This window comes from Pezoporus occidentalis, unplaced genomic scaffold (genome assembly GCF_034315485.1).
Source record: "Pezoporus occidentalis ecotype Australia unplaced genomic scaffold, CSIRO_AGI_Poc_V1 ctg9, whole genome shotgun sequence".
NCBI classification, from domain to species: domain Eukaryota; kingdom Metazoa; phylum Chordata; class Aves; order Psittaciformes; family Psittacidae; genus Pezoporus; species Pezoporus occidentalis.
Window position 1 is genome coordinate 3,885,523 of NW_026916262.1, and position 22,671 is coordinate 3,908,193.

Genomic DNA, 22,671 nt, shown 5'->3' on the forward strand with positions numbered 1-22,671 from the left:
CCCATCAATTTTAATGGTACAAGAAGCGGAACCTAATCAATAGCCAGTACCAATGCAGTTAAAGGGTAACATATTCCTTCACAAGTGATCTAGCCCGAGGTGACTAGTGTCCCTTATTCAGAATCCAGGAAGTACACTTATGTGTGATTCTGGGTAGCATTGTTACAGTGTCAAAAAAAAAAAAAAAGTGGCAATCACAGAATAAAGAATAAATTTCTTTAATTCCTCTATTTACTATTGCTGCTTTTGTGATACCTCATCTTTGGACATGTCTACAGTGCTAAAGTGGCTTATGACGAATTAATCTGAAGTTCTAGATAGAAAAATAACGTACTAAGAGGAAAAAAATGGAACTGTAGTATACAACAGATCCATTACTTCAGTTTCTGAAACACTGAAGTATACATTTCCTCATACAGACAAGTACTGAGCCAAGCAGAAACTAGAATGCCCCTACTGGGGATTCATCTGTCCTGGTTAACAGGGCAGTGCAAACAAGACCTGTGACATGCCTGGGCCTGCTTTTATTGTAACAGATGGGCTGGAGACTCTTAACTTTTATTTAATAGATGAGATGGATTTAGCAGCCACAGTTTTTCCTTTTTTTTACTGTTCTGATGAAACATACTACCATTTTGTTGAACTTCCTACATTTTTGTGTTAAGTTCTGCACAAAAGGTGGCTTATTTGGTTTAGCCTCAGCTTTTTGGGGAAAGAGGGGAAGAAGATGAGTGAGATGCACAACTATGAATATCTGTGAGATAAATAAACTCACAAGTAGTCAGGACTATGCACATAAAATGTGGTTTTATTTTTGAGAAACTGAGTTAGGCGTTGGGAATAGGAACATGTTTTCACCTTCACAGCAAAACCATTTGATAAAGCCAAATACCCACATTGCTAACATCTGTGATTATTTAATTACTATATTCAGTTATTTAGCTTTTCATACAGCAGTACTAATTAATGCATAACAGAGACAACCAGTAGTATATGTATCACTCCTGTAATCTCAGAGAGCTGGTCTATAATGTCTGCTTGTTCACATGTCCAAATTTTGGCTATAAAAATGCTAACCAGGAAACTGCACATTGTTATCTTGTAGTATGGTCTTTCAGATTGTAAGGCTTCCTAATACCACACCTGGCCTATATCTAACTAACTATCCAACATTTTAACACTTGTTTTCAGATTCAGGATACACACAGTACCTTCCCATTATACTGCAGTTGCCAAGGTTTTGTCAATAGTTGTGTCAGAAAAAAAGAGACTGAAGAAGTAAAGAAGCAGTATATGAGGAATAATCATGTAAAGAATAAATTTCTTCTCATCTTGGGGAAAAAAAAAAGAAGGGACTGGGGGGCAAAAAAGAAGGAAAAAAAAAAGAGGCAAAGCCCCCAAAATGGCAAAGAACATGATGTCAGTGCCTGCTTTGCACATGGTGTATATGGTTTTACTTAAGAACATTGGAAACAGAACATGAATTTAGAAGTATTCAAGCATCACCTTCTTGTATAAAAGGTGTTCATATGACTCAATTTGAGTATCTTCAAACATTTTTTTATTTTGCTTGAATCAGATATAGTTTGATACAGCTCAAAACCATTCTTACTAATGTGGGTTCTGTAGTTTGGTTTGGTCTTAAATGACACGCATTCTATTTTGTTATCTTCATTTATATTATGGTTATTATCTAGAGCTTACAAGATCCTGTGAATAAACTAACAGAAAAAGCAGAAAAGGAGGATCTGCAGATTGAAAGCACCAAATCAGTACAAGATCAGCAGAGTCAGTAAGTTGCATGGCCTGTAGATTAATAAGTATTTTTGTCTATAATCTGCTTTCTGGTTGCTAAAGTCACCAAACGTTTATAAATAGAAATACAAACGCAGCTAGTCTGATCACACTAGCTAATAGGAAGCTAATACAAGAATTCCTGAAATGTTGTAATGTGTACATGAATAAATTTTAAGGTGGAATTAAGAGATTTTAAAAGACCCATTAAACCTTTATATGTTTTTCATCTTTCTTAGCCTTCTCTTTATTTTTCAGCTTTTGCTTCATTTTTTCTGTAATTAAAAAAATGGTAAACTACTACACATGGGAGAAGACATATGAGCATTGTATTTCTCCCTTCTTAGTATCTCCTTTCACCTGGGAATAGGATATGAATTCCTGATTGCTTTGAGCAGCGATTACTTTTTGTAATGTATACAGCATCAGTTAGTAATCCAATGAAGCAGCAGGTACTTAGGGTAAAGTACATTTAAGTGAGCTGATGCTATCGGGGTTTGAGTTACCTGGTGCTCTGAGGTGAGAGAGGCTCATGAATGAACTGCTACGGGGAGAGGAGAATAGGAGAATGGGATGTGATTACTCCCCTATGGGACCATCAGGATTCAGTTGTGAGGAGATGCAACATTGATATAATCCTGCTGCCACCTGTTGTTTTGACTGTCCCTGTTTCAAGTAACCAGCAAAGGATCAGTTGTCAAAAAAGTAGAGAACAGCTTGACTGATTAGTGGGTTTTGCTCAGCTATTTATAATGGATTTTTAAAGAGTTCTGTTTTCCAGTCCTATTTACTTGTTTAGATTCAAAATCTGACCAAAACCAGTATATAAATTGGTCAGATTTGGTACTATTGAGATTAGAAAGGACTCGGCCAAGTGCCATTTGGCAGGTGGTTGTCTCCACAGCACTTCCTTGAATATGCTGCATCTCATGTGACAATAATAAATAATTTTATAAACTGTTCTCCTCAGTGTTGAATATAAAGGTCTAGAATGAATTTGTGATTTATGCAAGATGTGTGCATTTGCACCTACTAGCAAATGCATCAGATGACATGTCATGGTTGTACTTTATTTATAGATTATCTTTTTTCTTGTCTGTCATAAAACTGAGGTGAAAAAATGTCACCATTTTGCTGTCTAAAACAAACCATAAATAAACATCTAAGATTCTAGAAGAATTACACAAAACGAAGCTTTTAAAATCTGAAAACTTTCCATTGACAGTAAACATTCTTTATACTAGAATTTGGCCTGACTCTAATTTTCCTCTTCTTTGCCACAAGCATATCTTCAGGAGCAGGAGAGGTGATGACTCCTGTCCTGTCACTAGACGATAGGAAGAATGTGCCTGCACAGGCCTCTTAACCACATCAGCCTTGTGTCTGCTTTCTTCCCTGCTGGTTGAGTAGCTTTACACAAAGTAACAGCAGTTAAAAAGTATTCTACCAGAAATTCTTTACTGGTTACCTTTTTATAAGAATTGCGTGTAAACCACAGCTTTTTATTCTGTCAAGAGCTTTTTCATCAACACTGCTGTTCCATTTATTTAGAAATCTGCTGCCATGGGACAAAACTCCCCTGACTGTTGATTTTTAGGTTTTTTGTTTGTTTGTTTTGAACAGTTGTATCACCTCCATGATAGTTATGAAAGACCAAATCTGGAGAAGCAGGCCACACTATACTTCCCATTACAGACATTTAGTTAGATTAAAAATGAAAGGGTGGTAGGTTTTGATAGTCTTCAATCTAATTTTGGTTTTCAACAGACTTCTGCCAATGAAACATTAAAAGTTAATAGCAGACCACCAGCATATACAGCAAATGTGGGCTCCCATCTGAATTACTCTTGGTTTGTTATTGATATGATTCTTTAATGATATGACCAAAAAGAGGAAAAAAAAATATTATTCTATAGCCTGAGAATTATTTTATCAATTTTATTTTTTTTTTTCAAATTAAGGTTGATTTCATTAGATGATGAGAGCCATACCAAGGAATCAAACTATTCAGGTATTTTGTTTCTTTTTATCATAACTTCATAAGTGCTGTAATACATGTTTTTTTTTCAGTTTTGTTTATTTCCTATTTTCCTATTTTGTTTATTTCCTATATATTTGCTTCACCCAGCAAATCCCTACAAATGCATGAAACTTAAGGCCAGAAAGATCCATTTAAACTAATCTCTTACATATTATATCACACTGCAATTCATTCAATTATTGTTAGATAGGTCGAATAGCTTGTCTTCCAAAGCATAATTCTTACATTGGGCATGTCTTCAAGGAAAGAACATACAGATTAATCCCTGGCACTGTTCAAGGCCAGGTTGGACAGGGCTTTGAGCAACCTGGTCTAGTGGGAGGTGTCCCTGCCCATGGCTAGATGATGGGCTAGATGATCTTTAAGGTCCCTGTTGAGATCAAGAAAGTAGGCCACACCTAACATCATAGCTGACTCTACTCTGACAATGGGCTTGGACAAGATGACCCTTGGAGGTTCTTCCATCCTAAATAATGCCATGGCTTCAATATATCTTTTTCTATTAAAGAGAATGGAGGAAAATCATTTTAACATGTGGTGTTTTATCCTCCATGAAGGTACTTAAAAAGTACTATATTAAAATCAAGACTCCTTTCAAATGTCCATTTTGATAGGCTAACTATATTGATGTCTTGAAGACATCTTACCTACTTTATTTATGGAGTTAATTTCTATTCCACTGTACAACATCCCTTTTAAAATCTGAAATATATAACTGGACATTTTTGATGTCTTGTTTCTAGAAGGTAAAATCACATTCCCATTTCTAAATCCAAGGAAATTATCTCATTTTTTCTGCAACATCAAGTTAGAAGCTCATTTAAAGTTTTTGTTTATCAAGACTTGGCTTCTTTTTGTCACAGCTTTCTAAGACTCGTTCTTCCTTTCTGCAGCGTGACTTATATTCCTTATCCTGGAGGTATAACTTAGGAGTTAGCAGTATTAAATTATCCCAGCTTTGGCTACAGCAACTACGTGACTGGCCTGAATGACCACCTCTAATAGTCTGTTAGTTGTTTGCACATTTTTTTCAAGAGTGATTTTGTGTTTACTTCCAGATGACTGCTAAAGCCATTGAATAGCAATGGATATAACAGTAAACCTTGCAGATCTAAACTAGAAACACTTCTGCTTTGCAGTTATTTCTCCTAACAACTGTTTTTTGACATCTGTTAGTTTTCATGTTCCTAATCCATTCAATATTTTCTTTCTAGATATTATGCAGTGCTAATGTTCTGGCTGGAAGGCTATGCAGTACAAAGACAAGTTGTTTCTAAACAAATATTTTTACCAAAGAAAGCTCATAGTTTTATCAAAGAAATCAGTTGAGGGTTTTTTAAACTTGGTCTGCTTTGCATAAACCCACCTTTTATTACAGGAATATTTATTATGCTTATATTCTTTTGCTGAATCCCATACTTGAATGGGATTTGGCTAATGTTTTGGCTAGAAGTAATGGTGAGCAACCAGCCCATAGTTACCTACAATTAATGAGTCATCCTGTTAATTATTGTTGTTGTTTGGGTGGTTTTTGTAATAATGACACAATATTAGGACTTTTCTAGTGTTTTGAAGTTTCACCTATTTTGCAATTAATTAGATCAGATACCTCTTTGATGAGATATTTTAATATTCTTGGATACAAAATCTGACTTATATTTTCTTAGCAGATGTTTTCTAGAATCTCAATTACTTATGGGCTGTAAAATATTTCACTGTTGTCCGTAATATAAATACCTTGCTCTGTCTCTTTCTCCATCATCTCCAAAGGAGCTGAAGTATCTTGGAATACTTCTTCTTGCTCTGCTAAATTTTTCCATCTCCCTTTACTAGTGGGTCTGTGCCATTGCTAAGATTATTTTTTTTTCCCCTTGAAGTACTCTGTATGTACTAAAGTAATATAGATGTAACGCTACTCGCAATGGAGCTGTGTTTCATCTTAGTTTTCCTCATCAACTACTTCTACTTCATAACTTTCAATTGATTATCATTTGCTCTGCATTTTCTCTTATTATACTATGGCTGTTTTTAAGGTTGGCTCCACCATATTTTCCACTGAACAAAGGCAGGCTTTTAGTAACAGTTGTTCTTTCTTCGTTACAGAATTGTGGCTATTCATATCCCACCTTTCATGAACTTCTCTTTCACTTCCAGCACACACTCCCCCGCCAGTCAGTGTAGGGTTGGTTTTTTCCCCTTTAGCTTTGTGCATTGTCCTTTTATGGAAGTCTCGTATATATTTGTCCTTATGCCTCTGCTATTTATATAAAGTGTAATCAGATGTGATCATCGGTCCTTAAATGACCATCTGATTCATTTCTGTCATTGTCCTAGCAAAGCCTTGTTAAAATAATATGATTCAAACAGCAAGCTGTTCTGTTTCACTTAGTTCTGAACACACCTTGAAGTTTCTATTAAAAGGGCTTGGCATTCAATTTTTATTACCCTATAGAGAATTTTATTTCTCCTTTTTAGCCTCAAGTTTGAGGCTTCCAGCAGATCTGCCTTCCAGTTCTGGCAATACTGTGACCAAGTCCTTCATTTGCCTCCAGAGCTACAGACTTAGCTGTCTAGAAACTAGATTTCCTCAACAGTTAATGGGGAAAGGCATGTTCAGCAGGTAACTCATCCCTCCTGTTTTGCTACGTATCTTAAATGGGGTTACTGACCTGAGGGAGATGTCTTTCTCTTCACTGGTAGATGGAGATTGTTTTGACTCCACATCTAATTTAAGAGACTTGCTCAAAACTAAAGGTAGTTATAGTTGGAGGACTGTGGTATTTTTTCACCTCTGATAGCCTATAACCCTCAGCTATACATTTTCTCTCCTACTGGGAGGGAAATTAGCCCATTTATTTTTCTCCAGGAGAAAAGGTGCTTTTTCTTATATACTGACATGAGTGCTTTGGGGAAAGATTCCTTTTCCCCATTCCTGGACTTGGCTTCATGAGAAGAACATAATTACCAAGGAAGGTGATTTAGGGACTGATAAGGTCCTGGCACTTTCGTGCTCTCTCCTGGCCTTTGTAAGTACAGGCTTCTAAAAGTGTCTCTGCTTCTGGAGGACAGCAGAGACCTGTCTGATCTCTTTAGTCACCTCAGTTGGGTGCACTCAGCCTGGAGTTGGATTAGTGTGGCAGTTGGTGATTCAAAGGAAGTTTCCCCCAAAATTATTATTCAGAAGTTTGCCTCACTTCTTAGAAACGCTTGTATCTTGGGCCTTTCATCCATTGTTACCAGGTTCATTTTAAACATGAATGACATTAGCCATTGCATCTTGATCTCGTAGTAATGTTGTTTATATGCATGGTATTGTGCAAAGTGCAATTTGACATGCTTATGGATTTTAATTACAGCTGACGATGGCAAGGATGTCACATCTACATTACAAGAAAATTGTAACCGCAAGCAGAACTCAGGTGAAGAGACTTAAGAAAACTACCTTTAGATGTATACTGTCAGTGTACTGCAGCTCTTCCTTTATTGCTTTTTTCTTTTTTTTTCTTTTTTTTTTTTTTATTTTATTTAGGTGCTATAGATGACTTACTAGACCTGCAACCTGAAGAAAATGGTATGAAACATTAGTGCATGTCTAGTTCATCTGTTTTTCTATTACAGACACCAAGTATAATTTTAATCTTAGATCATAATTGTTTTCATAATCTGAAAGGTTGAGTGAAATTATACAGCTGCAATATTTAAACAGTATTAAAGGAAACTCAGTATACATTCAGAGGCACTATTCTTGATGTTATAATGTGAAGTAAACCTTACTGGGGCTGAAATGCATTGTAATAGGTGATTCAAGATTAGCTATACTAGAGTATATCAAATTTACCCCACTTAAATAGGTTCCACTCTGTATACCTTACCCCTCCTATAACATTTCACAAACTTTTCTTTTGGATTCTTCAGTTGTTATACCACAGCCCTTGGCAATACACTAGTAACAACCAGATTTTATATCAGAAATGTACAAATTATTTTGGCATATTAAAAGAGTATAAGAACTGGTGACTTCTTTCAGCCAGATAGTCAGTTAAATTAGTTATGCTGTTCTCATACACACATGAGAAAGCAATTTTTCATTCCAGGCTCTACTCCTACCTTTACGCTTTTGTTAGATCTGTGGCAGCTCAAGGAGATGTGCTGTTTGCTTGGTTGGGTTTTTTAAACAAAGGTTGCTGTTTTCCCATATGTAAAGATCTGTCTAAAAGTTTTATGTTGAGTTTTCATATGCACTAAGAGTACTGCCTGTAATGTCTCAATTGCTTTTCAGTCATATATCTCAAAAGAATGAATAAAAAATTTTCAACAACAATAAAAACAACTGTGGCAACTCAAAAAGCAAGTAAAGCAAACAAAAAATCCCTTAGTGTAGTTAAGTCAATCAGATTGAGAGAGTAATTTTGGGTATTTAAAGCACTGCCTTCATGGTAGGTAAGGAAGAGAGAATTTGCAAACACCTTGACTTTGGATTTGCCATGGCCACTCTCTTGCACTGTGGGGATGGGGAAATTACCCATGTGGGGAGTCACCCATGAAGGCAGAAAGAGGGAAAGTTCCTCAGCTGTCTGTTCAGAAGCAGCCCTAATCTGTGGGTAGATAAGGTAGTGATGACTTCTTTTCTGTGATTAATAAAAAAAGGTGAGTGCATGTCTGGTAAAGGTCCTTTTTTCTTCTGGTTTACCCTTACTCAGTTCCGTTCCTTATTAGACCTTCTTAGTGGAGATACTGATAATGCGTACAACTGTTGGTCATACAGGTTTATCTATGTCAGTTGGAAGGCTTTTTGTTAAGTCAGATAGTTAACCAATAGGAAAACAGTTGTGGGGTAGCTACATCAGATAAGGAAGATTATGTTAATGTTACAATATCAGCCATTTACCCTAATTTTACACACTAGCTAGCTTTAGACTAGTGAATATTGTATTATTTTAAATGAAGCAGTTCAGTTAGAGGTACCTTTTAGTGTGTTTCAGAATCAATTTGTTATCCTAAGTTTCCAGTCATGCATCATTGTAAATGTTTTTAGTTTCTCTTCCCATTTTTTTTTTTTATTTTTACCAAAAAAATGAGGTGTGTTTGCAGTGAGCATTGCTAGAGGCTTTTTTCAAACAACTACAACAATATAATGACATTCCTTTTTCAGTGTTTTATTGGGAATTTGGGGCTTTTTTTCATGGACATTTATAAGCTTAGGTCTGCATGTGCAGACAGAAAAAAAAGATTTTGACTGAAAATGAGCTGTGAAAACAGAAACAGGAAAAGAAATAATAGAACATTTATGGGTGAGGTGATAAAGTCCATATCATTCTAGTAAATTGCAGAAGTACTACATGAGTAATATCTCAATAAGCAAGGCCGGTTTCAAGATGACATTTGTTGCCAACAAGAGTAGAACTTGCCACTGCTTACTTGAGGTAACCTGAGCATAAGCACCACCCTGTCCTCCCCTGCCCTGGGTGCGTTGTCCCTGCGGGAATACTGGGAGGACAACGACTGAGATGAGAAATGGTGACTCCTGTGATTTCTGGTGATCGTTCACACTACAGCTCATCAGATGTAAAGCTATATATTGTACTTTCTCCCCCAGTAAAAATAGGACTACTACAATGGGATACCCAGGTGACTCCAAGTTTTGCACTGAGCTGTGCTCCTGCAAAGCTTTTGTTCCATTGTAGGTCATTTGTGGTTAGGTGCAGTGTTGGCTGTATGTCTTAGTAGATCTGTTACTGATGATGCAGCCTTTGCACCTCCCCCTGCAAACCTTCCAAGTTCATGAAGGGGCCTCCTGAAATCACCTTCGAGATGGTGATGCCCTGTAGAGATCAGAGTTCTTAAGTGCCTTTGAATTAGCAAATGTGTTTTCCCTACAGAAGGCTTTACCCCTCTGACTCACCTGGTGAATAACTTGAGGGGGATTGTAGATGTTTGGACAACATTAACATTCTTTGCTGTTTATCTGAAGATGGGAAAGCAGCCTAAAAATTCGTAAGAACAAATTGTCTTCTGCAGTATTTTAGTTCTAGTCTAGTGGGAACATCAGGAGAATTGATGTATTTGTAGTGTTTCTATTTCTAGTTTTTGAGCCTTGTCAAGGCATACAGAGGTATATAAAAATGTGAATTAGAATGGAACTGAATCTCACAGCTGACTTCAGTAATGAATAAAATCCTTATGTGTTGGTTTGTTTGTTTCTTGGTACGTAGGTGTGGATTCTGACTCATCTGCCTATTTTGAAATAGTTTTGTGCTTTTTTTCTCCTCTGACTCAACTTCAGCCATTTCACTGTAAATTATTACAGCTATTGAAAGGGAACTTTCCTGAGAAGGCAGTTGCATTTAATTAAATGGCCTGTTGCAACCACTTTGCTACTGTCAGTCTTTTACCCCAACCAGAAAGGGTTAAAGACATCTTTGCAAGTTGTATGCAACTTGGAGAGCTCAGCTGATGTACCTGAACTTTGGAAAACTGAAGTTGCTTCTGTGCCTTACCACAAGTTTGAAGCAAGCATAATTAAGATAAACTGATCTGGCTATCAGTAACATAACATTATCAACACTGTTAACTACCATTTTTTGTACTCTGTGTAATCCCACAGTGGAGCTCTAGTTTCCAAGTACAATAACTCTTGGGCTTCCTTGATAGTTCTTTCACTTTCCAAATATTTTGTAAGCTAGAGAAAAGGATTACAATCCTGGTCACATGTTCCATGTATTTTATATAGCCATTTAACATTTCTAAAATAGGAAAAAAATTATTTTAAGGAGTAATGGCTCAAGTGATCTAAGAGCTTCTTCAGCTGCAGTTCTGGTGCTAGAAAACTAGCAAGGGGAATCAGAAGGAAAGTGGCCCCAATTATTTCTCAGCAGCATAAGATAGGAAAAATAAAGATACTGCAACACTGAACAGTGTAGAAATCTCACTCTCTGTAGAGTTGCCTGTTCTTATGAGGAAATAGCAAATAACTCAAGCACTGGTTAGAAGGTCATAAAGGTGATCTTAAGTGTGTTCTCACAAAATTCCAGAATAATCCCCAACTTTTATTTATTTAAAATTTATACCATTCTGGGGGTTGATAGCTTTATATAATACTTCAAAAAGCAACATAAAAGTAGTCTTCTCCAATGTTTTAAATATTAGACTATGTAATGATTTTGGTGTGGTGTTCAATAGATTTTTTTAAAGCATACTTGTAATACTGGTTTCAATGAGAAATGAGTCTTAACAGCAGTGAGGTTATCTAAGATAACTGAGGAATTATTTGTTGCATAAACTACAAGTCCAGATGTCCAAAATAATTAGGTCTAAAATTGAAAACAGCAAATATTCATGTAAAAATACTCCATCTCACTTAACGTGCAAAACATAGGTTGAATATTTTTAAAAGGTTCATTCTTTTCTTTGTTCATCTAAAAAATGATTTCTCTTGACTTTCTTGTTCTGAGACAGCTTCAAAGAATCAGTTTGTGAGGTCCTTGGAGTCAGAACCTGGTGATAACATGGTGTTACTGAATGAGATTCTCAACGGTTCCTCCCCAGACGATGGGGAATTCAGCAAAGAGTGGACAGCTGTTTTTGGACAGGTTGCACTTGCTGATCTCACCATGAACTCTTCAGCTGGAGATACGGAAAGTACTTCATCATCTGTGGCACCAACACTGTCAGGCTACTTGCCGTCACAGCTGTTAGACCAAAACATGAATGACTTGCAGTCATCTTTACATGGTGAGAACTCATCTTGTTCTGCTATTCAGTTTTAGGTTTTCGAGTATGGGTTTCTGCTATGCAGAAGCTTATGTGACAACTTATGTTGTGCCATAGCTGCAGAAACCTTCAAGTTAAAGTACAGTGTGGCCTGTAGAAAAAAATGTGAGTAGCGTATTTGTTTTTCTAGCTGTGCGCATTCAGTGTTTGTGAATGAAGTACCCAGAACCTGAAGTCGAAATTACCGTCTTGAATGTTTTCCTTGAGTTTCTGAAATGTTTTGTAGGCCTTTGAGTTTTTGTTTTTTTTTTCTGTAACAGAAAATCTGCTTGAGTCAGTTTTACTGTTTAATTCACAACTGTCTCTGTTAAGGGGCCAAAGAACCAAAAATGATTACTGTATTTTGTCTTGGAATACTATTTCTAAACAACGTGGTGAAAATCAGTTGCAGTCATTCATTTTCTGGGTTTTTTGTTTTGTTGTTTTGGTTTGGGTTTTTTTCCCCTAAAGCATCCCGTACTGTTGTGTGCAGGGTTATGGCTAAGGATAGAATGGGTTTTCTCATCCTAGCAATCATACAGGTGGATTCCTCTTTTAGGCTGGTTATCAACTCTTTCTTTGAGAGATGCAACTCTTTCTTTCCCTTTTATTTTATACAGTTCATTTTCTTGGGTTTCCCAGGCTGCTGCTGGGAGGAGAGGAAAGAGGGGGGGAACTAGGGCAGAGCTTTCCTGCTGCTGCTTTGGCATTGAGGAAGGGAGGGAGGAAAGCAGACTGGTGATAACCAGCCAACAGCAACTACCTTCATCCTCCCCACAGTCCTGCTAGATTTCTCCTAGGGCTTTGCAGGCTAGAGGAGGACCTTGCCTTTTTAGGCTCTAACCCAAGTAATTTAAATCTCATTTGGGGAAGAGTGATGTAGGGAAGACTAGCAGACTGATTCCGTCCTGAAGACTACTTCTTGGAATCCATGCAAATGGTATAATCATACATGATGTAAAATGACCTGTGACATTTTGGCAAGAACAAAGGCAGGCAAATTTACCTGATAAATACAGTTACCACCAGCACTCCTAAAGCCAGATACTTGTGTTCACTGACTTCAGTGTTTGGATGGAAACTGGGGGAGTGAAATTTGCAATGATGCACAGTTTTAGATGAATTTTTATGATGAGGTCATGCATACATGAGTATGATTGATAAGGTGAAGAGGGACTGGAAGAGTGTAGGATTTGACCTCATAAAATATGAGCTGAAAAAAAATCAAGAGGTTTAGTCATTGCATTATCAAATTAAACAGTTTGTGACAGAAGCAGACATGATATCTATTGAAAGGGAAAAAAAGAACAATGAGAAAAACCTTTTCTTGATACAGAGACATAAAGAGATTTAAGCAAAGTACTTAAAATGGCAACAAATATTATGGGATTAAATTTTTTCAGAGTTTTTACATATTTTTATATGTAAACATGTTTTTGAAGGAAAAATATTTTTGAGGTGGAGATGAAAAACGGGCTGGGTATCCTTTCTGAGGCTGTCGATACAGCTCTCATTTGTACAAGACACTGGCATTGGCTGTGCTGTTTGCACTTCAAAATCTGAGCTCACGTATTTTTCATTCAAGGAACGCTACAAGTGGAAAATCCATTCCAGTCAACATGGTATCCGAAAACCTTTTTGAATAAGAAAAGGAATAAATCTGAAATGGAAGAATAAAACATGTTGATGTTTCCAAATGAAATTCCAGGGGAAAGATTTGTCAAAAGATTATAGTAATTGATCTACTGGCATTTGAAAACTCAGGGCTAATCAGCTGAGTGATTGTATCTGATAATCACCATGTTCCCAGTTGACTCTGGTTGCCAAGTAAAATTAATTTTTTAAACTAACTTTCATAGACTGTTTTCCTTTTTAAGTTTTGTGTTTCTCATTCTCTAACAGAAGGTGAAATTCTGGCCATTTTATATCTTGTCAAATCTGAGATTTAAACTGCATTTCACTTCACAGCATTTCTTTCATAATCTGATTTTATCAACAAATGTGGAAACAGAGACTTCATTTTTTTTTTTTTGTAACCAAATACTAACCAGAGTTTAAACATATCTCAACATCCAAGTTGCAAATGTTAGAATAAGTGAATTAGGGATATTTTTACTGAGGACTTGTGATACATCCCTACACTTTTTTTTTTTTCCTCCAAATTGGTAGGATTGCTTAATAATTATTCAGTGTGAGGTGCTACACTGGAGCCTCAATGTTGCATACTTCCTGTGTGAATTTGGCCTTAAGACCCTAAAGATTCTTAAAACTCACATGCTTAACTTTAAGCACATTAACTTTTCTATTAACTTCAGTGGGATTACTTACTTATTTTACGTTAAGCACACTCATAAATCTTTGGGGCTTTGTTTTCTCTCTGCCTCAGATCTTAATCTGTAAAACAGGCACAATGCTATGCAGGTTATAAACTGCTATGGTCAGGAATTCCCAGCTCAGATTTTTTTCTGGCTGTATTTATAGGCAGGATCTAGCACAATGAGACTTTGAGTTGTTACAAGACTACCAGGTGCTGGTTTAAAATACATATAATTGTGTGTGTGTGTGTGTATAAGAAACAAAGCATGCTCCCAAGAAATCTTTTCTATTTTCCTCCAGTTGCATCTTTGTAGTTTGGTTGTCTTTTCACATTTTCAGCATTAGCTTTCTCTTTCATGAAGGTTATGGCTTCATTTACTTATTCAGACCACTAAGGGCTCCTCTTCATCTTCCCTATATGTGCATATATTCTGGTTGATAAGAAAATGTGCAGCTCACCATTTCCATTTCTAATTTTATTGTGGTAGCATTTGTGAAGATGCTAGCTAAAAAGTAAGCTGTTTGGTTTCCTTGCTGTCTCAGCAATAATCTTTTGTCCAGTCATATAACAAAGCCATCCTGTGAACCGGCAAACCAGAACAGGCTTAGGCCCAGCAACTGTTTTCAAACTGATAGGCTGCAGTTGGTTTTGTTTGTTCTCTGTAGCTCACTGTGAGTGGACACTAAAAACATAATTCATGAAACTATTTAATAAAAATTCTGTCAGACTTTCCAGGTAAGTTAGTAAATAACTTCCAGGTAAAGTTAATTATGAAAGCATCACGACTTTTCTGAAGCATTTTTGGTTGGATGATTTTGTTGCTGCTGTTAGGTTTTTTTTGTTTCCTAAGTGGTGTTTGAGCTACCTGTGTTTCAATGAGCAGAAAACCAGACCACAGCATCTCTCCCGAGGGATGGCCATGCTACTTACCCAGCCTTAGTCCAGGCTCTCAAAAGGAGGGCTCCAAAACAGTTAAGTGGTCTGCAGTGTTTTGTTCTGTGGTTTGCCAGTCTCATCAGTGTAAACCAACATCAGTGAGGTCTTGGGGAGCCAACTCCTGATCTCACTGAAGTCACTGGGACTTGCACAGAAAGTTTCCAGGCAGCACTCCCATTCATTTCCATGAAATTAGGATTTGGCTGTATTCACTTAAGACGTACAACTTATCCATTGCCATCCACTGACATGGGAAAACACTTTATAGCAATGCATCTCCAAACACCCCCAAAGCACTGCAGTTTACTGTAGTTTGTGTAATGTCCTCTGCCATACTCCTCATTTGTAACACAGAGAAAATGCCCGGAAAAGTATGTCATTCTGAAGTGTTAGGGCCATACTTTTCATTATTTATATTAAAATTTTCTTATTTGAAAGAGTAAACTGCAAAATCTCTTTTTCAGGGGGTACAGGCTAACTCATAAGCCTTTGTCACCCTTGCCTAGAACAAACATATGTAAGCACTTTGCATTTAGATTTTGAAGAACTTTTTTCTTTCCTTAGAGACACAGAGGATATTTGTGGCTTTAAATTTCCTTCTTAATTCATATTATTTCATGCAAACACTGTTCTTGCCACTTTTTAATAACACAGCTTGAGCTTCAGACTTTTTATATTCAAGGTAAGGTCAAAGAGTGATGAGAATAATCAGAGAGAGGAAGGGGTTTTGTGACTTATACAGCTATTACAGTAACTGTCAGTAAAGTACAGCAACTGGGTACCAGTATCTGATGGGGGGGGGGGAGACAAAATGATTAGAAAAGGATGTGAAAGCATGAACTTGTAGAAAAAACAGAATGAATAAGGAAATGCTAACTGGGTACAGATGAGTATCCTGTTTGTTCATACTGCAGAGTTAGCTATGCCAGATCCCTAAGATGGATGGATAATTAATCAGGCTATACTTAAAGGAGATGTTACTGAAAGTAGAAATGTGACCTCCAGTCTTCTAAATGTGATAAAGCATGAGAATTTAAGTATCTTAAGCCAAGGATAAAAATGCTCAGGTTTTTTCCTAATACATTTCTGAACTAGGGGTCACCACTTCTACTTCATTTTCCTTAGTTCATCTGGCATCACTAACTGTATTTATCATTACTTTCTTGTAGCTATGGAATATGCATATAAGAACAAAAGATTGTTAATACCCAGTTTCACTTTTTCCTGCATAGTTACTCTTTTCCTTATGAGACGACCCTTTCAGATGAAGAATAAAGAAATCCTCCATTAAAACCTAGTTTTAAGTTAACTCAAAGTAGTGCATCTTGAATTCAGTTCTTCAAAGCACTTTTCAAGATTTTATTTTTTTTCCATAATTAATTATTTCAAAATTAACTAAAAAATCTGGGGTCTCTAAATATTATTTTTTTTCTGGAATAGTTGATAAAATGGAAGTGTTTGGAACTGTGCAGAAAGGTGGAAAAAATGTTTAGCATATGTGATATTTTCACCCAAATGTAAGTAAGTGATACTGTTCTCCCTGTGGCTGTGCTTAACTGCTGTACTAGCCTTTCAGAGAACAAGTATTAACTGTGATTAGGTAAAAGAAACAAGAGAAAATCTTCTTTTTTAGCCAGGTTAAAGGTTTGAAAGGAGTACAGTTGCCTGAATCTAGAGGTGATGGAAGTGATCCACAGATACTCTTTTCTTAAGGATGTTGCTTGTTTGAAATATCTGGCTGCAGATTTCTTGTGTAGAAGGAAAGATATGAACAACCATAACCATAAATGTTTTGCTCACTTGTGTGATGTGTGCATAGTGCTGCCAGACACTTGGAGTTAACAGAGTCATTTTTCATGCTAATGCTGCTGTATTATTGAATTTTAGGATGGGCAGCTAACAGTGTGAGCCCGCCATCTATACCACAGCCAGCACAGAAACCAAACAGCCTGAATGTGAACGCTAACAAGACACCCCCCTTGAGAGGTGATTCAGTCATGTATTTTTTCAGTTACTTTGCTTTTCCTTTTTAGCTGTGACTCTTGTATCTTTCCGGTTGTTACTCTTATCTTCCAGCTACTCTACCTTAATAAAACCTATATTTATAGTAGTTACATGTCAATAAGCTTGTGCTCACTAATGAATCACTTTGTTTCGGTGCTGATTATATGTATGTCTATTTCTCCGGTAGGCTTCAGTGCTTGTAGTATGTTAGGAGGGTACTTTATGTTACTATGTAATGAAGGAGTTGAAACTACAGTTTCTTCTGCTACTTTAATTTTGAGTCACCCAGAATAGCATGTGCATGCCCTTTGTCTGTGCTGAACAACGTTTTGAAGCTCTAGGAGGATATTGTGGCTAAAATACAGGCTACTGATAAGGCAGAAGAGCCCTAATTGCAAATTTTGTTTATAACATACATCATACCAGTAATCGTCTGTTTGAAACTTCATTCACCTAATGCAGCTGAGCCAAGAGCGCTCAGTTGCCATCTACTGAGACAAAGCCATGCTGATTTTGACTAGGGTTTTCTGGATAAGTGAACCAAAAATATGTTGAATACTTATTGCTGGTTTGTAGCCTGTTCTGTGCATTCTCATTTGATCAGAGGCTATGTCGAAGATGTTCAGAAGAAGAGTAACTTGTGTTTCTTCCCCTGCCTCCTGGGATTAAAAGACTGATGTTTTTCAGCTCAGCAAAACAAAAAAAGAGGGTTAAGGTGTTTTGGAAGTTCTTTTGGAAATGAGTGTGATACAACAGCCACGGTGCTTCACCAGAAAAAAGAAACAGCCTTCAGCTGCTTTGAAATCTGTGTTTATGAAAATGGCAGATACTCCAGCCTTGCAGAGCCTAAGATGAATGTCATGCCAGGCAGAGTCTATTTTACCCATAAATTCCTTGTGTCAGAAGGAATGCTTTCATGGAACATCATCTCTCTGAGTGGAAGAGCACAATTTACTTCACTATCAATATAATACTTATTTTATTACCAGTATAATTAAGCATAGGGTCACAAAAAACCAAAGCAAGTGATGATGGACCTTCCTTATAGCAGCCAAAATTGTCACTGCTTTAACCTGAACATCTGCCCTGTTGGAATAAGAGAAGGTAGGAGACCTCTGTGAAATCTGCAAATCAGTATAGACACATTAGGTGCAATAGTCCAACATATTCCTGGCTCACTTTTTTTTTATAAAAATCAAATAATACACTCTAATACTAGGAGCTGTACTTGGGACTGGCTCTCAAACATATCCCCTCTCTCTCCAACCAATACCTTCCCATTAAACTTTGTTCCAGATGAGTAATGACCTTGTGTGGTCATATATAGGGGGGGACAAAACAGTTGCACGAACTGGAGCTAGGTGAAGGAGTTTAGTCCTGTAATAGAGGTTGAAAGTAAAGTTTGCCCTCACTTTCCTTTTACTTTGTTGCAGGCATGCAGGTACATTGCAGACAAATAAAATATCTTTCATGAAATGAAGCTAGACAGGGTGAGATTGTTTCTACTTTTAAGTAAAGCATTCCTGTACTTACCATGGTAGGAGGCATACAAAATGCACAAGCGGACAGATGTAAAACATTTATTCTTACTAAAGTTCTACGTTCAGTTAAAGGTAGTGTTTTAAAATGCCATCACTCATTCTGATTTTCTTCTCAGAAGTGCCCTTAGTAATAAATTAGACAATAGCATAGCGTTTGTTTGACCTCAGTCAAACACTCAGTCAGTTTTGTTTTAAAATAGCTGACAAGTCTGTACTCTTTTCACTTTTTTTTTTTCTTCCAGAGCCTACAAAGAATCCTAAAGACTTGACTGCCTGGTTCAGTCTCTTTGCTGACCTTGACCCGTTATCCAATCCTGATGCTGTTGGGAAAACTGATAAGGAACATGAATTGCTTAATGCATGACTCAGCTGCCTATGGTAACTCACATTCTTCCATTCATCAACACTATTTTGGAGTTTTAAAAAAAAAAACCTAAATGAAAATTAGTATGCTATTGTGAAACTATGAAGTATGTGCCATGATAATAAAACTAAAGGGAATGAATCCCCTTTTATATAGGTACAGTTATTTGCTCTTGTTTTGTATAAAGAGTTCGCATTTATTTTCTACGTGGATTTACAAGAATTAGGGCAGATTTCTTGCCAAATTAGATTATCAGCTGAAACACTGTCTTTGCCTGAGGTGATGCAAAGCTAACACTGGAGTGAAATACAAATTGCAGACCTATTTTTTTATAATGTTTCTTGAGTAAATGAAAAACAACATGTAACTGGGGAGGCTGCATGAGTCCGACATCTATCATGTATATAAAATATATATCAATGCTCTGTTAAAATGCCAACTAAATTTGTTTTGTTAGTACTTGCAGTGAAAAACCTGTGCCAGGGCTAATTATTGAAGAAATGCAATTGGGTCCATGCAGCCATGGAAATTGCACCCTTTCTGATTTAACTTCTTAGACAAACTGCACTACATAAATAGAAGTCATGCCCAGCAGGCTTCTTTTCTAAAGTTTCTCTCCATTGCACCAACAGAATTTTCACCTGTTTGCAGAAGTTTCTGACAACTGATGCTTTACCATGCTTTCAAAACATTCATATTTCTGTTGGGAGTATTTTTCATCCAGTTTCTTTCTGAAGCATGTGTTATTTTGAGCTTGCTGTGACATTAACTCTTTAATAAAATGATTTTGACAAAAAGGACCTTTTATTCCCACTGGAATGCTGGTGCACTGTTGAATTGGTACGTAATAAGCATCTGAGAATAAAACATAGGACCAGTTTTTAGACAGTACCTAATAACTTGCCCTGTTTCAGAATAGTAATCCAGTAGGACAGTAAGAAAATCTGAACACATTTGGTGTCCCTTTGCCTCCCCATTCTCATTTTACAGAAAAGGAAGGGAAAAAGGATGTGGCAGTAGTCATTTAAGAGCACAAGTTGTGTGTGCTGTACTTTTGCAATTTATTATGTTTGGTGTTTTTTAAATTCAGTTTATTTTCCTTTTGTGTTGGGGAAGCTTTTCGCTACCAGTTAACTGTACACTCAGGTAGACTCATGGTCTATTAGATAACTAAATACCTGCACTGGAAACCTGAAAATAGTTATGTAAACATAGAAGTTAACTGAATTGACCTGCTTCTTCTCAAATGCAGCGCACATCACTGACGGCCACACTAAGCAGCATTAATGTGCACTTGACAGCTCCTAGCTAAAACACTACATACTGTGACTATGGGGGTTGGACTGACCAGAGTTCATTCATCTGGCTGAACCTTCAGCATGTTTGAAACACCTCTGTTCAAAACTGTAGGCCTGGAAGTGTCAAGGTACTTCAATTTTTGCCAGAGAAATTCTTCAGCTGTTTAGCAGAATGTTTTCACACACAACAGTTGTCTCTCTGTGCAGTACCCGACCCACCCATGTTACCAGCACTGAGGCTGGTAACAAAGGCGTAGAAGCTGATGTAGATGTCTGACTGTTTCTACAGATAAAACTTGATTCCTTCCACAGCATTTCCTGGTGTTTGGTACTGGCAGCCCCTTGTACAATAAGCTGTCTTTTGTGAGATGCATAACCTTCTTGAGCATTGTGGGGGTAGCCTGAACTCCTGACTTTGTGCTTCAGCCTCTGGCAGTAAATAAGACATCTACAAAGTGGATTAACTGGGAAACACCTGAGGTTTATGCTGAGGTGCACTTATGCTTATGAGTGCTAGTTTGCACTCATAATACGGGATTTTGCCCAAAGTCCTCTTCATCTCAAACTGTAATTATCTGCAATGCCAGAAATATTAGCAGCTCAAGGGATAGACAGACTGTTTTTCAGTCCAACTGGGTTACCACTGAAATCATAAAACAGATTCTTGCAACTTTAAGCAAGTCTGTGGTTGCTAAATTCACTCTGGATTACATTTGCCTTGATAGTTGCTAAAACACTTGTGGACAATCTACTCTAGCATTTTTAGTACCTGAAGCAGTTAGGCTAAAAACAAAGATGAGGCTGTACTGCCTTCAAAACAGCTAATTAACTCTTTTTTAAGACATTAAAAAATGTTTGGGTTTGGTTTTTAGGTCACAGATTTTAGACTTTCCGGATTTAAATTAAAAAGCAAAAAAGCTCCTGTCTTGATTGGAACAATTAAGGGCATTGCACAAGTTCAGCTAAAGATGCTCTGAATCCTCATCGTGATTTTAGGTAGAAAAACATCTGAATGATTGTCCCTTTTACACAAGAAAAATATTGTTTTCTTCTCCCTCCTCCCCCCAACCATCACTACTAATAAGTTTATATTAAGGTTCCTTGTAGTATGTAAGTTTTGAAAGTAACTTTAGCTTTGAATTCTCAGTCTCTGCCCTATGCAATTTTTTCAAACTTTCAAATAAAAAAAAAAAGGAGCCAAAGGTATTTGAAATATGATTAATTTTGCTTAAAGAAAAGCAATTGAAATCCCTACGTACAATGCATTATTATCATGAACATTTATTTAGCTGCAAACTAGAGCAAGAAAGGTAGCATCCTGCAAATAGGCTTTTTTTCCAGGCAAAAATCTTAATTACGTAGTTACAAGCAATACTTCCCTGCTTCCAGTGAGGTGTAGGGCACGTGCTTCTCCGCAGTCTGGGCTGCAGCGTCACTACACACCCCAGTGCTGTTGGGAGAAATTTTCTGTGATGTAGTAGGGGGGACAACAGGGTAGTTCATCATCTTGGTGAAGTTACAGATTGATTGTTCTTACCCCCATAATGTTCGTCTTGATTTAATATGCTTCATTCCCACGGCTTATTCTGGGCTAGTAGTGGTTTGTTTTAAAATAAAAACAGCTGCTGAGCCCCTATGGCAAATGAAAACAGAGGTAATTGATTAACTGTCTTTATCAGGAAGTTTATTAAAGTTGATGTAATTGATTTTGGTGAGTCAAGGTTTCTACAAATCTAAGAACAGCTGCTCCAGGGGAACTGGAGCATGCGCTTTGGGAACAGAACAGCTCAGAGAGAAAACTAACAAGTAAATTTTTCAAGTAACTTTTCTGGCTTTGTTAAGCAATTAAAATTAACTTCCAACATACTATAATACGACTTACCTTGTTCCCTTCTGCTGGTTCCATATCCATGGGCACAACATTGTTGTATGTCGAAGCGGGACCACCTGCCTTCCCCCAACACCCTTTTTTAAATGGGTGCCCTTCAAATGTTAGGGGCTCCACATGATAGAAAAAACAGGACTGCCTAAGCAACAAGGCAGCTGGGAGTGGAGAAGGAGCACAGGAAGCAGGTTTGCTCCAAGTGGGAATAGCAGCAGGCCTGCAAGCCCTGACAGCTCCAGGATCAAAGCCTGGAAATGCTCAGTAGAGCCAGAGATTAAACATGAAGACACAGCTCTTGGGTGTTGTGCATCGTGATGAGCTTTCCCAGGGCCTCTGTCTCTTCCATTTGACATCACATCCCACCACAGTGTCATGAGATACTGGATGAGCACCACTGAGGAAGGAACGAATGGTGGTTATACTGTCCATGCTTGCTGCTAAGAGTATGTGGGGTGGAGTAGCCCCAGGGCAAAGGAAGAAGAGCTGGAAGGACTTATCTTCTCTGAGTGCAGTTCCCAAAGATTTTTCAGACTAGCTGCAAGACACTGACATGGTAAAGATGCAGCCCCTCATCACTTCTGCGGGCTCCCTTCCTACAGTTACTGCTTCCACCAGTGTGGTCCAGCACAAGCTGCTTTTTTCTCCCTGTCAGGGGGCACAGAGCAGGCCAGCACGGAAGAGCTGGGCAGTGCAGTTTGGCCCAGCCCTGCTGACTCACCTCCTCCATGAGGGTTAGTTGCAG

General features: G+C 37.5%; 1 protein-coding gene across 5 annotated transcripts in view; it reads left to right on the plus strand.

Moving 5' to 3' along the window:
• ICA1 (islet cell autoantigen 1) overlaps window positions 1-19,546 on the plus strand; it is a 74,072-nt gene extending 54,526 nt beyond the window's left edge. For 2 of the 5 annotated variants that reach the window (XM_062605107.1, XM_062605105.1), the window contains 8 exons: window positions 1,192-1,308; window positions 1,698-1,792; window positions 3,756-3,805; window positions 7,192-7,254; window positions 7,365-7,406; window positions 11,291-11,566; window positions 16,725-16,823; window positions 18,625-19,546. In XM_062605107.1, the coding sequence (XP_062461091.1) occupies window positions 1,192-1,308; window positions 1,698-1,792; window positions 3,756-3,805; window positions 7,192-7,254; window positions 7,365-7,406; window positions 11,291-11,566; window positions 16,725-16,823; window positions 18,625-18,746 (864 nt within the window). In that variant the 3' untranslated portion in view covers window positions 18,747-19,546. The remainder of the gene's footprint in view (window positions 1-1,191; window positions 1,309-1,697; window positions 1,793-3,755; window positions 3,806-7,191; window positions 7,255-7,364; window positions 7,407-11,290; window positions 11,567-16,724; window positions 16,824-18,624) is intronic. The other 3 variants (XM_062605108.1, XM_062605104.1, XM_062605106.1) reach the window with 3 other exon arrangements.
• Window positions 19,547-22,671: the final 3,125 nt, after the last annotated feature.